The sequence below is a fragment of the Pseudomyrmex gracilis genome, unplaced genomic scaffold (assembly GCF_002006095.1).
Source record: "Pseudomyrmex gracilis isolate BER0280 unplaced genomic scaffold, ASM200609v1 scaffold_3, whole genome shotgun sequence".
Lineage (NCBI taxonomy): Eukaryota > Metazoa > Arthropoda > Insecta > Hymenoptera > Formicidae > Pseudomyrmex > Pseudomyrmex gracilis.
In genome coordinates, this window is record NW_018020587.1 from 1,629,881 (window position 1) to 1,645,505 (window position 15,625).

At 44.3% G+C, this 15,625-nt stretch overlaps 1 protein-coding gene across 6 annotated transcripts in view; it reads left to right on the forward strand.

Annotated features, from left to right (window-relative positions):
* The window catches only part of LOC109855181 (polypyrimidine tract-binding protein 1), a 353,785-nt gene that overhangs the window by 174,078 nt on the left and 164,082 nt on the right, over positions 1-15,625 (forward strand). For 4 of the 6 annotated variants that reach the window (XM_020429095.1, XM_020429104.1, XM_020429112.1 and 1 more), the window contains one exon: positions 13,054-13,110. The exons of the other annotated variants lie outside the window; for them this stretch is intronic. In XM_020429095.1, coding sequence (XP_020284684.1) covers positions 13,054-13,110 — 57 coding nt within the window. The remainder of the gene's footprint in view (positions 1-13,053; positions 13,111-15,625) is intronic. 6 annotated transcript variants of the gene reach the window in all.

A 15,625-nucleotide genomic window follows, 5' to 3' on the forward strand; every position in this document is an offset into this window, starting at 1 on the left:
TATGTCCTCAGCAGCGCGGCTGGTTATATCATCGTCCCGAACTTTCACCGTACTTGCCGCGCGTGTAACGCGTAACTACTCGGCACAAGCCAAGCCGATATATATTCGTATCCGCTTGACCGTGTGTGTATAAGCGGGGCACTTTCGTGAGTGAATGAAACCGACGGCGCGCGCGATAGTAGAAAGCGAAATGTTTAATTCCGGCCCCGCGCTCAGATGATAATTAACCGCGTTCCAATTTAACGCCAGCGCGCTGTGTTAAACGACTGCGAAGGGAGCAGAGACGGGCGGACCGGAGGTCGCGATATTGTGAAGGTAATTGCAAGGTGTGGGTGCTGTAATTTCGCGCTAACGAGTGGTCGCTTCGAATGAGGCGCGTTTTAAACCAAGCTAGTTTTTCTCGTGCGATCGCATCGATCGCGATTCTCGTGGTTTTTTTGCGCCAGCGCACGATGCCTCCACGTGATGCGCGTCAGAAATTAATTAAGAAATTAACAAAGATATTTATTTATCCAAAAATGAAGGTCCATGACGCTTCTACTATTGTTCCGCGATTATTCGATACGCGTGTTATGTGAAATACATTTAATTTCATACTTGTTAATTTCGTAAATAAATAAACAAATAAATGATATAACGCGTTTATTTACTTGGGAGCTGTTTCTACTTGCGGCATATCTTGAAGCTCCGTCGATGAGCTACGGTTAATGACAAGGACGAGATGCAACCGAGTTGAGACGCGGGAACGCGGTTGCGCGGCAACAGCGGGAGACAGTGACAGAAACCAGGAGTGGGTTGGGGAAGATGAGGGGGGCCCGCGCGACGGTGGGGCCCTGCGGTTTGTCGGTACGTTACTGCGGTACGTGGTGCGGTACCGAGCCGTCAAGTTCATATTGCCGGTTTCCTGTCATTAACGCGCCGCATCGGGCGCCAGCATCCCCCGATCTTCCTATCTCTCTCTTGCGCGCGCTCTCTCTCTCTCTCTCTCTTTCACCCTTCCCGAATATTCCCGAAATACAAGTCTCGCGCACACGTAGCACCGCATATTGGCGGAGCGTATGTATCTAACGTAGTTACCCGTTGACTCTGATGCTCCCGCGCGTTGCTGACACGCGACGTTCGTTTTCACGGTTAGCGAGACGGGGGCGAATGACGTTAAGTTGCAACATTCGCGCGGTGTTGCGCCGCGCTTTTTACGTTTCCGCCACAAAGAGAAAGAGAGATTTAAAAAATCCCGTTTAAACGGAAGTGCAGCGTAGGTGTAAAAAGTTTCATATCGTCAGGTTTGCGCGAAAAGAATTTTTGAAGCGCAGATGTTACGGACAATATGGAGTTTGCCCAGCCTTCCCGGTCCGAACAAATTATTTGAACGGCCGAGGGGTATGAGTGGGAGTGGCTTCGTACAAATCCATCGGGCGCGTGGATGAAAGAAATTGTCGGCGATGTAAATTGGAAAAGAATGCAAGTGAAATAAACTGCTCGGCCCGGTAGATATTGCTTCCAATCTGACGCGAATTCCGCGCGAAAATTTCATTCATTTATATATCGTTATATCTGTTTGCGAAGCGAACCGGCTGGCGCAGTTACATCGTTTGCACGCCGCCGAATGTATGCGGGCTGGATATGTTTTTTGTTGTAAAGTCAGCGCTTCAAAAAAAAAAAAAAAAAAAAAAAAAAAAAAAAAAAAAAAAAAAAAAAAAAAAATACAATAATGGAGATAGAAATGCTTGCGCTGATGCTGTCCATTGTACGTGGGAGCTGTCATGTCGACCTTAAATCAAAATCGCGCGCTGAAAAATGGGACGTGGATAGGAGTTGATGACACGCGTCGTGAGTTATTTTTTGACTCTACGCGCGACTCTGCGCGAGAACGGTCCTCAATTAAAACAGATCAACAATTGTAGCGCACGTGGGAATTTTTGTAAAGTAGCTTTTATTGAAAACTCGCGTTCGCGGAAACGGAAGGTAACCCGCGACGCGGGACTCAAAATGTAAATTGTCACGTATTGAAACACAAGATGACTCGAATACGAATATATATATATATATATATATATACATATTGCAGCGTTCAACATTTAATTTACTGCAATAGAACGCGTCAGGTTAGATACAGTTACGTGAAGTGGGAAAACAGGTGGCCCGTTTGAAACCTCGATAACTGGAACTTGTCACCTTGTCGACGTGACGACGGCCTCTGAATTCGTAATCGTGCTTCCTATCTCTCTCTTTCTCTGTCTCTCTCTCTCTGTCTCTCTCTCTCTTTCTCACTCTCTCACTCACTCATTCACTCTCTTCCTCCCGTTTCTCGCTCGATCTCACACTGCTAATCGCCAGAATCTTCGGATTAGCACGTAGCTGGAGTGCCAGTCGAAGTACTGAATTCCGACCAAGCTTTCCCCAGACCAGATCTGCATCGAGGAACGATGTGGAGTTTGACATTTCCAGAGATTTACGTCGGAAAATTGATTTCCACGTTCGTCCGATATTACGATAGTCCGCGATCTTATTGCAGTATTTTTTTTAATCGTCAAAAGATCTTCGTGATTTACTTTTTTTTTTTTTTTTTTTTTTTAAGTTGCAATTCGGAAAGTTGGATTCTTTTCTGTTTTGAAGTGAAAATAATTCGTTAGCGATTGAAGATCAGGATTTTAATCTCACCTTATTTTCTTCTTGTTCCTGGTGATCGATTTTTCCGGCGACAACATCGCTAATTATATCTGTCGCCAATTCGTTTTTGCGGAGATTCGCTTCTGTTGCGTTTCTTTCCTCGTTGGAAGAGCGTTTCGACTTTGTGAACTATCCGACGAGTCTCGCGCATCCCCTTCGGTTCTCTTTATCCCGTCGCGTAGAATCGGTGAACGAACGACACACACGCGTCTTCGCGCGAGAACAACAAGGAGGAGCAACAAAAAATTCGTCGTCTTCCTCGGATGCCATTACGCGGTTTGCTACACGACAAAGAACTTCGGCGCACGTAAATCCCTTTAAAGCAACCCGCGCGCGCGTCTGTACGTGGCAGCGTTGCGGAAGAAGGGTGTGTCAACCCCCGGCGTAGACTCCATCTCCGCCTTTTATCTCTGTGCCAGCTTTCCATTTCCCTTTTCTTTTTTTTTCCCTGCAGCCTCGACGTTTTCGTGTCCACGCCCTCGTTCTCTTCCCATTTTACTCTACGGTACAATTTGTCTCGAAGAAGTTTATTTACTTCATTTGACGTATCGCATGTCACAAACTTGGAGTCAGTTACGCACACGTTTATGCGCGAATATTACATCGATGTAATTTTCCTCGAGTATCTCGAGTTCTTTTGTTACGCGCAAAATCGTCATCAGTTTAACGTCCGAAACTACGAATGTAGCGTTAATTACACCGCCACCTTTCATGTAACTGCACTCGGGGAACGGTCTGTAAGAGGATTACATTTGTCGGGGCTTGTGTGACGGCACTGCATGTTGAATTGTCGGACGGACATTGGCAGAACGATTCTTGCTGGAATTTCAGCGATGATCCGCGCGCGACGCAACCATTTCGCGCAACTATTCCCGCTGCGTGACGAATTATTTTGCGCGTGTTTTCGACTCCCTCTTGTCATCATACGCGGTACACACGTAGCGCATCTGCGACGTTGCAACTTTTTATTGCAGAGATCGATTCGATCTCCTTTTGCAGTTGCGATCGCGTTCCTCGAAGATCTCCATTTCCTCTGTGTGTGTGTGTCGTCGCGATTTTTCATTCGCGAGTTATTGACGTCGCGACGCACGTGTCCTTTGAATAACATATTTCTTTGAATAACATAGATATCTCCGAAACGAGAGAGAGAGAGAGAAAGAGAGAGAGAGAGAGAGAGAGACGAGCATATATTTCGAGAAAGATATAACAAGCGTTTTTAAAAGATTCAGCAGATTCGCCGCGAGATTCCGAAATAAACGCGACGCCATTTTTTGTTTTAGATTTTTGCTGCGATTTATTTTTCCGGATATATAAAAAATTCGATATAGTGCGCGAGTTTGGCGCGCGTTATTTATCTCAAGCGAAACGTATTACAATGTTTTTTGCATAGAAATAGTAGACGCGTCGTAGTCGCGTGGCAGTATAAGTGCCAAGCCGTGCTGTTAGCTCGTCGAGGTGTAAACGCTACCTCTGCTAGATAATGCGAGCGCGATAATTTCCATGCAAGTAACTATAAAGCACAGAAGAGAAGAGTGTATACAGTTACAAGCGTGTACATGCACTTGCTCAGCGCGCGTTCGCGATAAAGCTTAAATCTACGCTTACATCTGACGTTATACGCGCAGCGAGGTAAATATTATTTCTCCACCACTCGCGAATAACAACGAGAGAGAGAGAGAGAGAGAGAGGAGATCATTTTGCCGACGATGCGACGTCGTCGTCGTCGTCGTCGTCGTCGTCGGAACTCGCGCGATATCGTTTTCCTGTCGTCTCTTTGTGCGCGACGCGCGCACTTCGAGACATCATCTTTTCTTTATTTCGGCAGGGAAAGGAGGGCGAGTTGAAGATTGCGCCGTTCGCGCGAGAAAATATCTCGCGCCCAATCGCGCGAGGAGAAGAGCGAACCAGAAGGGAATAAATTGCGAAGCGGGTGATAGTAAAAGCGCTTTACGATAAGATTCGCGCTATTTTCGCATAAAGTATTTGCATGTGAGCAGCCTGTCTTTCAGAGAAATCATGTTCACATGCCGCGAACTCGTCGCACGAGTACGTAAATGAAAACGCGAGATGAAATTTTCTCATTTAAAATAAGAACGCGCGACGAGAAGAGTAGAAGGGATGAGTTTACTTTGACGGCGTGTATGTGTGATATTAAGAAATCCTGGCAGCGCGCGCGCGCGCGACGAGAGGAACGCGAGACACGGATAAGTGTAAAAGAGTAACTCACGGAGCGAGGGTCACGATCTATGACCCATTTTTTTATTTTTTTAATTTTTTACTTCCAAAGTCGCGGCTTCCTCTCTATTATTACGACAACCTAGTTTCGTCGGCTTTTAAAGCGGATGCACGTGTGTGTTGCGCTTCGTGTCCCCGACGTGTGCGGAGGCGTCGAAGGATTTAGCCATGCAAATGGGCGTACCGTAAATTAAAGGGCGAAAGGCGAGCCCCGAGAACATGTTCGCTTTCCGCTTCGCGCGCGCGCGCACACACACGCGCGAGTTCATGTCCACGTTCACGCGGGAGAGAAAACCGGGAGCTTTTTCGTCTCTCTCGTGTCGCGCGGCGAGAGCTATTTCTGGAGATTCTTGGGAGGATTATTGCGGCGGCGTCGAGCAAGAGAGAGAGAGAAAGAGAGAAGCGGAGAGCGGCGAAGTAGACTCCTAAGTCTACTTAATACTCGAGTTGCCAGCGAATCGTTTAATTATTTTGCGCCGCGTTGCTCGGCGAACAACGTTTTTCGGAATAGGCGATGAAGTTCGAGAAAATTATTGACGGCGTCTCCCGCGCGCGCCCGTTGTACAATAACTTTCGTAATCACGCGGAGATTGTGAATATCGATTCTTTATAACACGTCAAATTTACACCTCGCTATATAATTTCTTATTGTATTATTTATCATTCCCGCGAGAACTCTCTATTCCGTACGTACAACATAATCTCCCGTGAGGACAAAAATTGTTTTTCTCCGTCGCAACGACAAAGAAAAGAAAACAAATAGCACAGAGACTCAACAACAAGACTCCGATAAAGCATCCGGCCGATTCTCCCTCAGAGTTAACGTTTCCGCGAGGCTCTCTAAGCTAAGGAGAACACGCTTATTCGTCTGAAATTCTTCCGCACAATGGCGAGGTGTATTTTCTCTACGACAAATGCCGCACGTCTCCACGGCGACGGAGAAGCAGCAGCGAGAAGGAACGTCCAGCAGCTTCCGCTATTCCTTCTTCCTTTCGTCTCGCAACGGAAGACGGGGGAAGGTTTCCACACAACACACGCTCGGCGGCCCCGCTTCGATCCTATCGCCCGTCATCTTATCCGTGAATATCTGCAGAAGGAATATGTAAATAAGCCGACTGAGATATTCATGCTTCTCCGCTCGCGTTGTATCCTCCTTTCCCGCTGCTCCTCGTTCGCGATCCTTCGTCGTCATCCGCCTCGCGGATAAGTATGTTTGCGCGCGCGATGACGCACAAGAGCGCTCGTTTGCAAGATGTCTGAAATTGTTGCGCTAGATTTTTTAAATTTGAAAAATTTCGGATTGTATTCTTCTTCCGACACGTCAGTTTCGAATTTTGTTTTTTTGTTTTTTTTTCTATAACGCAAAACGAATCAGACGAAGTTCGACGTGTGTCGCCTATTTTCATGTAACAGCTGCGTAACAATTTACACAGCTTCGTCGGGAGGAAAAATATTGCTTCTTCGGTTTGCAAGCGGATAAATCTCGCGAAAAGCTTGTCTCTTATTATTTCTCGGAGGTTCACGAACCCGTCAAGACGCGATCGTTATCCGGCCGCCGTGGAAACGTGTGTCTTTTATTTCCTCCTTTGCGGAATTTTCGAAGAGGAGGATCGCGCGCACGAAAAATCCTTTCGATCTCTCGCAGACACGATTTCACCGCGCGGTTGTGTCTTCTCTCTCCGCGCTCATCCTCCTCCTTTCCCACCGTCTCTCTCTCCCGCGTTTGCCCGTTTCTTCCGTAGGTTTTATTCGTCATGAAATCGGGCGGCCAAATAAAGCAAACTGTCGCATCTTTCTCGCCGGGTGACGCCGACGACGCGAAAACGAGAACGTCGTCGCGACGCCGCTAAGGGCTTTCGCGTGTTTCTCGGCTGTCACATTAGCGTGACAGTCCACGGGAACGCGTTGTTGCTACAGATGTCAGGGATCGCCGAGGTATCCTCTTCTGCTCCAGGCGGCGGCCGTTCATCCCCGTTCCTCCGTTTATCCCACGATCGTTACCGTCGAACGAAAGGTGTACACATCAGTCTAATGACAGAACATCGTCGCCGGAAACGGACGACGAGAACTGCGCATTTTCGACGCGAAAAGCTTGTGGATGTAATCGGACGACGCGTTCGGCAAACGCGAGAAGAAAATATTGAGAAATGTTTACTTATATTCGATGATGTTTATTGTTGTAAAATTTGCAAATTTTTGAAAAAATATACACGTTTTTGGTAACTTTTATTTATTATTATTTATGAGAAGTGGACTTTGTAAAAAGCATTGTAAAGCTTTGACGTGCGCGTCTATTATTATTATTATTATTATTATGTAAACGCGTATTGTGCCGCGTAAAAAATAAAAGGAACAGCTTTTTGTGTACTAGCGAGAAAATGCAGCACTTTTGCAATGACGATGTTCCGTAAACGTGCCCGTGTACTCTTTGTGTGAAGGGAACTCGTTTGGCGGAACGTGCGACCCGGTCGGTGGACGCGCGCAACGACGTGATTACAGACTCGGGGTTGCCCCCATGGCGGTCAACCGCCATTGTGCGCCGCTTCGAAAGCTCGACGGACATGCTACCCGGGGGTAGCATACACCGATGTATAATGCAATAATGTAATAACGCGTGCCTGACCTTCGTTGTAGGCTTACGAAGTTCGGATATTGGTTACCGTGTTAGGACACGACGTCACCATTATACGTCGCGCTCGGTTTAATCCTTTTCGTCGTCGTGGACATTTTGCGAACTGCGGTGTACAGCGACGCGCAATGTGTGTTTCGGACTCGCTAATAAAACGGAGAGACAACAACAACGCACACACATCGCGTTGTTACAAAACAAAAAGACATATTCGAGAAATTTGTCGATAAAACGATAGTTTTGAATTTACATCGCTCGCATCGCCCGTTTCCGCGGTTTCTCTCGAATCAATTTTCGAACTTTTATATTATAAAAAAAATTTATAAAGTAATTTATATAATATATAACTCGCTGCACAGCGATGAGTTACAACCACGCCGCCAGATTTGACAATTATTTTCTATCGCTCTGTTCGGGCGAGAGAAGTTATTGCCTTTCTTCTCGCTCGTGTCGCGAGGGTGTTTTACAGCGCAGTTTTATAGCGACCGCCGTGAACGCTTTGAAAGTAAAATTCGGAAGATGGGGAGCCGTAAGTCTTTTATGGCATTTATACATATATATATATATATATATATGTATATGTATATTGTGCGACAGAGTCGTAAGGAATTTTCGCTTCCTTTTTCGAGAATCGCACGAGCGAGACGTCCGTTTTCTCGCGAAATCGGAAAGAGGGATTACTTAAACTGTCCTCAGGTCGCAGCGAGCGGCGAACTTACATACACGGAAAAAGTACCCGAGAGTAGTACCGTAATTCTGCAACACTAAAAAGATATACCACATATATAGGATGTATAAAAGAATATAAGAAACCGGATTGCCGCTTTTGACACGCGCAATACTTGCTCTCTCTCTCTCTCTCTCTGATTTAGAATTATTATATCCTTTCTCTACCTCCGCGCTCGTATACTTTTTATTATCTCCGTGCGTAGTTCCGCCTGTAACTTCTTACCACGTCTTGAAATATCGACTCGGCTCACGTAAGGAAAGACAAAGAGACCTGTTCTGCGCGTGTGCACATATTTATTTATGGGTTTTTAACTTCGCACACTTCTCGTGCAAAGAACGCGTATCTGCCAATTAATTTTGAAAAATCTCTTCTCGTATCGCACTTTGAAGGTAATGAGAACTTTCATTTCTTCCGGTCGCGACGATCTCCGAAGAGAGAGAGAGATTCTTCGAGTTCTGGTCGTGAAAGCTACTTTTCGTCTTGTCGCGTCTTGTTTCTCTCGTGTAAAAGAATTATCGAGAGAGAGCGCAAAACCAAACAGTCCTCTTCAGACATTATTTGTCGACCTTCGATCCTCTTTAAAAATTATTTGCCCGAAGCGCTGAGCGATACGGCACGAGCAAGCGAAGATATTTTCTCGGTGCTACAACTTTCAGGAAGGAGAAAAAACAAGTATAATATAGTTGGTAACTAGAGAGAGAACTCCGTCGTAAAAAAATTAACCGACAATTTGATGAGCTACTTCTTTATATTATCGCGGTTGAGTTTTTTTTTAGCAAATGTCTGTGAAAAATCGCTTCCTTAATACTTAGTAATTTATATTTTAATTCGGCTAAACTTCGTGTCAATATAATGTTGTGGTAATGACTAAAATACGTTTTAAGTAACAACTTACATAGAAAACAATTTTTCGAGAAGGAGAAAATCAAATTTTTTTTCGCACGGACATCACAAAACTCTCATTGCTTTTTTTTGTTGAAGACATTTTTTTCAAACCCGCGATATTCGAACATTTTCAAGTTTCTGTATTTGCATGTGCGCATCACGTGTGCGCATTCTTCTCTTATCTTTCTGCAAAACTTTTATTCTCTTCTTTCAAGGGGGGCTGAGAATCGATTGTTCGATATCCTTTTTAAACCGCTATCACATTTTTTTTCTTATCAAGAACTTACTCCGACAATAATTCGAACACAGTTGAAATCCGAATGAAGAAAACTTTCTTCTATTTTGTGTTGTTGCTTTTTTGTATGCGAACAATTGCCGAATAAGAGAAGCTTCATACACGTATGCGAATTTCACGTAAAAGAAGTATTTTATTGCATAAATATTTATTCGATTCTTTTTATACGAGTTCTAATCTTTATATGCGCGTGCGCGATTCTTTCTTGATATATATTTTTGTATCGTAAATCCTTTTCTTCGGAAAGAAGAATTTTTATTATTGCATCGTGCGATCGCAATTATCAGTTTACATCGTTGTGTGAAGCATTCGATCTGTTGTGTGTGTTATCGCGTCAATTTGGATTGAAATGAAAACACGAAAGGCGCGTAAAAAATGCCATTTTCTTATGGTAATTTCGCGACAACGAGGAGTAATCCACTACGGGAGAAGAAATCGGATGACGTATGTGCCGGAGTGATTATTGAATTGGCGCGCAGTTTTTTTTATTTCGGTCGATGTTTCTGCAACTCATTGCGTCAGTGCAACTCTGCAGATATTTGCGCAAAAGTTAGCATGCGATTTCTAGCATGCGGTATAAAATTACCTACGGAATCGACTACGTCCCGTGTTTTTTCCAACCTACTTTTCTTCCTCGTGGTAAAGAAAAAAAAAATATCACACTACCGAAGACAACACTACCGTGAAGTAACACAACAACAGATCCCTATCCGACCGGAAGCGGACGTCGAGGCAGAAACAAGGAACCGACGTGTTCGTCGTGCGTGCGTGCGAGTTATATCGTGCGTAACGAATGTTATGTCAATCTTCCGCGCCGTTTTAGATATCGCGTTATCATTTTGGCTGTGGTTTCGAAATAAAGCTCTCGGGAGCGCCGTGTACACATACGCTACACATATTGTTTTAACATCGCGGTTATATCGCACGCGGTGAATAAAATGGTTTGCGCGCGATACAGTTGCGCGATATTAGCAATTTTCCGCGAAAATAGCGTACAACTTTTACACATCTGCTCTATTATTCTTTCTGTAATTTAACATTGTTTCAGTAGCCGAAAGCTATTTTTGCAATTCCGAGGTTCCAATTTCGCCTGACCTTTCGATTTTTATATCCAAGAGAGAGAGAGAGAGAGAGAGAGAGAGAGAGAGAGAGAGAGAGAGAGAGAGAGATGGGCGATTCACACACGTTTTAATCGCGAAAATGCAGAAATCGCGGTCGAAGTTTTTAGCGTGACTTACGTCATACGCTAGCCGAAAAGGAGGGGGGAAGGTTTTTAAACGAGGTGTAGGTGTGTCTTGACCTCAACCTTGAAGGAATGCACGAGAGCGGTTTTGCCTCTTCCCTACCGCGCGCACCCGCGTGACGTGCTCGCTTTATGCACCACGCACTTGGTCGTTGCACTCTCCCTCGTCTTTCTTTTGTCTCTGTCTCCTCGGTCTTGCTTTCAGCTCTATACATTTTCTCTCTCTCTCTCCCTCTCTCTCCCTGTCACGCGTTGTTGCTTTTATCCCGAGATTTCTCGTATATTCCCGGGCTTCTTATCTCTTCTCCTCGATCTCGACAGATGCAGGTTTTGCGCGAAGAGCTTTTTTTTAAAGCGCAATTAAACACGGATCTGAGTCGGCAAGTAAACGTACTTATTCTTTTATAGCATTCCTTTGTTTTTATCTCAAGATACTTCAAGGAACAAAAATTGCGATGTGCAACAAGGAATGTCTTACGTGTTTGTTATCGTGCGATGCGCAGTTGTTGACAATCGAGAGAGGATGTCTCTTTTTTCTCGTATCGAAAGATTTCGAAAATACGAGAGAAAGATCGAAGCGAGACGAGTTCAACGGAGTTTCTCCTCGCATCGATGAGAGAAGAGAAAGGTAAGGTACGCGACCGCTTTGCTCCTCGGACATGAAGTTACGACGAGGAAACGCGGCGGAAAGAACTGGCTGCCCTTGGCCTTGCGTCACGCTCGGGCTTGTACCGGGACCTTCTCTCTCGACAATCATCGCGCTATGTTCCGATTACAGATTTGTTTTACATCTTCTCTGCGAGCGAATTATCACGTGTAGCGAAACACAATGCGCGACGCGTACGCACCCATGACGAGACTTTTCTTCTCCGAGGATATAAAAATTTCCCGGTTTGTAAATCGGTGCGCGATGCAACCGATTGACGTGTACATACATATAAGCGAAAATAAATTACGACGGCCTCACTTTTGGAGTTTCAGTCAACCGATGCGTTTCGATAAATCATAAAAGCGCGATTTATATACATTTATTATAAAAATTCATAGCACGCGCGCTTGCGCGCGGGCGCGCATAAAAATCTGGGTTATCTTTCGGGCGCCATCGTGTGCATTTGTATAAAAAAAAAACGCACGGAAAAAAAATTCGTTTAAATTGAAATGAAAACGTTTTTACCTATTTCGTCGAATCCACCGACAGCAAGCGACAGACATATCGGATAACATTTATTTCAAATTCGAATCATTATTCATTTATTCTGGTTATTTTTTTTTTTTTTTTTTAAAGTAATATAAACATGTGTTTTTTAAACTGATGTTTATTGCAAATTTATGTATTATCTGTCATCTGTGAGATCAATTCGCGTGGAATTTGATGACCGGTTTTTGGTCTTTAAATTTCCGACGAATTTAATGCCGAATCTCAGATGAGAGATTCGCTCGATCGTCGAGCCACGCAACAAAATAGCGCGCGAAGTAGTAAAACAATTTCATAGCAATTCAAAGTTATCAAATGGACGATGCCCGTGATTCCCCATCTCTCCGTATCTCCGAATTCAACAGGTTGCAGCTGGTGGCTGGGAGAAGCACCTCCTCCTCGTTCTTCTTTTGCTCGACCCTTGCCTTCATTCCTTCCTTCCTTCCTTCCTTCCTTCCTTCCTTCCTTCCTTCCTTCCTTCCTGCCTGTCTGCTTACCTTCTCTCTTCTTTTTTCCTTTCTCATTTCAATTAAGCGGCTCGCGACCGAAACTCTTTCCGTTTTCTTTCAGTCGCGAGCGACACGCTCCGATCGCGCACGTTAATTGCGTTTACGGCGCAACCATTTTAAATCGCGCGATGCAACAAATTTTCGCGCGCGAACATTTCTATTCGTCTGCGGGAGGGCGTGAAGAAATGTGTGTACGCTGAATAACGTTCTCGAACGTTACACAGTAAGTTCGTTGCTCGTGAATTTATGAGGAGCGAGGGAAATTTCGTGCGATTTCTTTGTGAAGATTAGACACGTAACTACCATAGCTGTCGGAGTGAGTTTCTTGCGAACAGTCGCGAAACCGGATGGAAGGAAGGAAAAAAAAAAACAAAAGAGAGAGAACGTAGTAAAAGGGATCGGGTTGCATTTCCTGCGGACTCGCAACAGACCGTGATAGGCAGGATTTAGATCGTCGCGCACGCACAAGCGTTTTAAAAAATTCTTCAGTCCTCTTTTTCAAGATTTCTCTGTTTTATACGCAGTCGCGTTATTTTAAATTGTTCGCTTCCGAAGTTTTTTGAGTTTTAACGAATTGAGATCAATATTTGATCCATTTTTACACAGTTTCCTGCGATACAATTCAATACTAACGTTTCTCTGTGTGATTTTTTCTGCTGCAGGTAAGAATTCCAGACCTTTCGAATTTTCGTCCGTTTCCTACAGCGCCGTTTCCGGTGGTAAGTTTGACTCACATCATGTACACTCTCTTTCTCATGTTATTCTCGTTCGAGTATTGACGTTGCGAATTCTCGTCGACGACGTTTATACACGGATATGTGTATTTGCATGCGAAAATAACGTTTATAGACGCATATATTAATATTGCAAATATGTATTTGTCACACAATCGACTTGTGAGATCAACAATCTCAAACGACGAACGATTTTTTTATTTTTTTTTATTTTTTTTTGACGATCGATTTCACCGACTCGGAAAATCATCGTGACGCGAGTTCCGGCGCGAATCGAAACTCAAGAACGTTATTGAGCTATGCAAATTTTATCGCGTCTTCCATTTCTCTCTCTCTCGCGCACGACGACGAAACAAATGTCGCGCCATTACGTGCTTCCGCTCGACTACGTGACCGTTTTATTGGTGCGTTACATTTGTTTTATCGTTCCTTCACACGTGTATCCACGACGGCTCTTCTGGACGTGCGTTTGCGGACGGGAGGGATATATAACCAACAGTCGTACACAACAATCAACCGGCTGAATAAGTGGCAAATTTTTTTTTTCGCGAAATCGTAAAACTGCGGAACACGCGAACACAAAGACCGCGCGCGATAATCTGTTCTTATATTGTGCTTTACTTTTTCACAAACCATTCGTGTCTAATAATTAATTTCGCAATGTGTTTATCAGCTGAATCAAAACATATTTATTGACGCACGCTTATTTTTAACGTAACAACAGTAAATAAATAATTAAAAAAAAAAAAAAACAATTTGCGGCAGGAACAATATAAGGAATCGAAATTTATTTAATTAGATTACTTAATTAGATAGTTAGATATTTAAAAACAACTTTATCCAATTAAATATTTATTTTACAACACATTAATATTGCGCGCAGCATATTGTCAGACATCGGTCGTATTTCTTTCGCGAAAATTGGAAATGTCTTTTAACCGGGTTTTGGCGATAAAGTTCATCTAGATCGTCGGCGACGTTGAATGCAATACACTCTCGCTCGTTCACGGTCGAGACATTTCGAATTTCTTCGTGGAAAGAAGCCAAGGTGTGCGCGCAGCAGGGTTAAGGAGAACCGGTGAGAGAGAAGGCGAGCTGACGGATAATTGCTCACGGGCCGCGGATCGTCGGATCGAGGGTCGTCGTTGCAATTTAAACGGATTTATGGTACTCCCGGTACCTTTAACTCAGTCGCTCCCTCGGGCATCGAATTTTCGTGGATACTTGCCCGCGCGCGCGCGCGTGTGTGTACGACTGTGTGCATATGCTTTTGTGTGTGTGGGCCTCTGCGCTATAGTTCGCTCACACGAACTTTTCTGTCATGGTCGATCGTGTAGCTTCACGCTTTGCTAGAGGCCTCGCCTCGCGAGAGGAGAGAAAGAGAGACGGTCGTTTATCACGATTCCGGACGTTCCACCATTTTCGATATTTATACCGTGTGCCGGCTGCTGCTGCTGCTGCTGCGCGAATTCAAACTGCATTCGAGCGGTCCGCGCGAGAAGTGCTTTATCGACCCGTAGTCTTCCCGGAAGAGCGATATCGCGCTCCGTAAGGAAACGGAGGGGAGGCTAACGATTGCCGAAACTCCCTTAGTTTTTCTGTATGGGATTTTTAAATAGTTAATCGTTAAACGCGCGCCGTAAGTATCGGTCTAACACGTTTCATTTTTCCCACGAGAGAAATTAGCTTCAATTGTTGGACAATTAATGAATACTTACTGTCTTCAAGAAATCTTTCTACAGAATGTTTCTCGGAATGAAAGAAGGGACGCGATAGTTTAAAGTTTAATTAATTATTTATAGTCACAGCTTAGTTATTTGTTTATTTTTTGTTTTTGCAACTTTGTTTCTGCTGATTTGTTTAGCAATTTCTTTCTCATTTTCTCTTCGCGAAAACTGGAAATGACGCCTACGTTAACGCAGCGTGCGCTAAGTTCTCTAATCACTTTAACGATGTTAAATTTGAAATCGGAGAACTCTGTTGTGTGTGAGAGAGAGAGAGAGAGAAAGAGCTCCGTGCTCCGTTTAGCGCGGAATAAAGTGTTCGCTCTGCCGGAGCAACTCGGGAAGACGGGTCATTGTTCTGCATTCGATAATCGTCTTCAAAGTGCCGCGCAAGCTCCGTGTTTACCCGTGCATCGGGTGCCCGTAGCGATCTTTTCTTTAAACTAAAGCGAAGTCCGTTTGAGCGGCACTAATCTGAGCGGCGATAGAGAGAAAGCGAAGTTTCCGATTCTCATTCAACTCTCTCGGAGTCTCTCGGCAATTCCTCGTTTCCTTGCTCGAGCCAAAATCCCGAGCGTTGATTTTATCGGTTATTTCAATCCGTCAATATTGACAGTCGGGTAAAGATTATATGTTCTATAAACGCAGTAAAAGAACAAAAAACAAAAAAAAATGCGGAAGAAAGATAAAGTTACGCTTATCGACGAGACGTTTCTTCGTATCGCGTCCAACTCCGCCGTATCTCATTTTATCAAAACGTTGTGTGAATTCGAGTA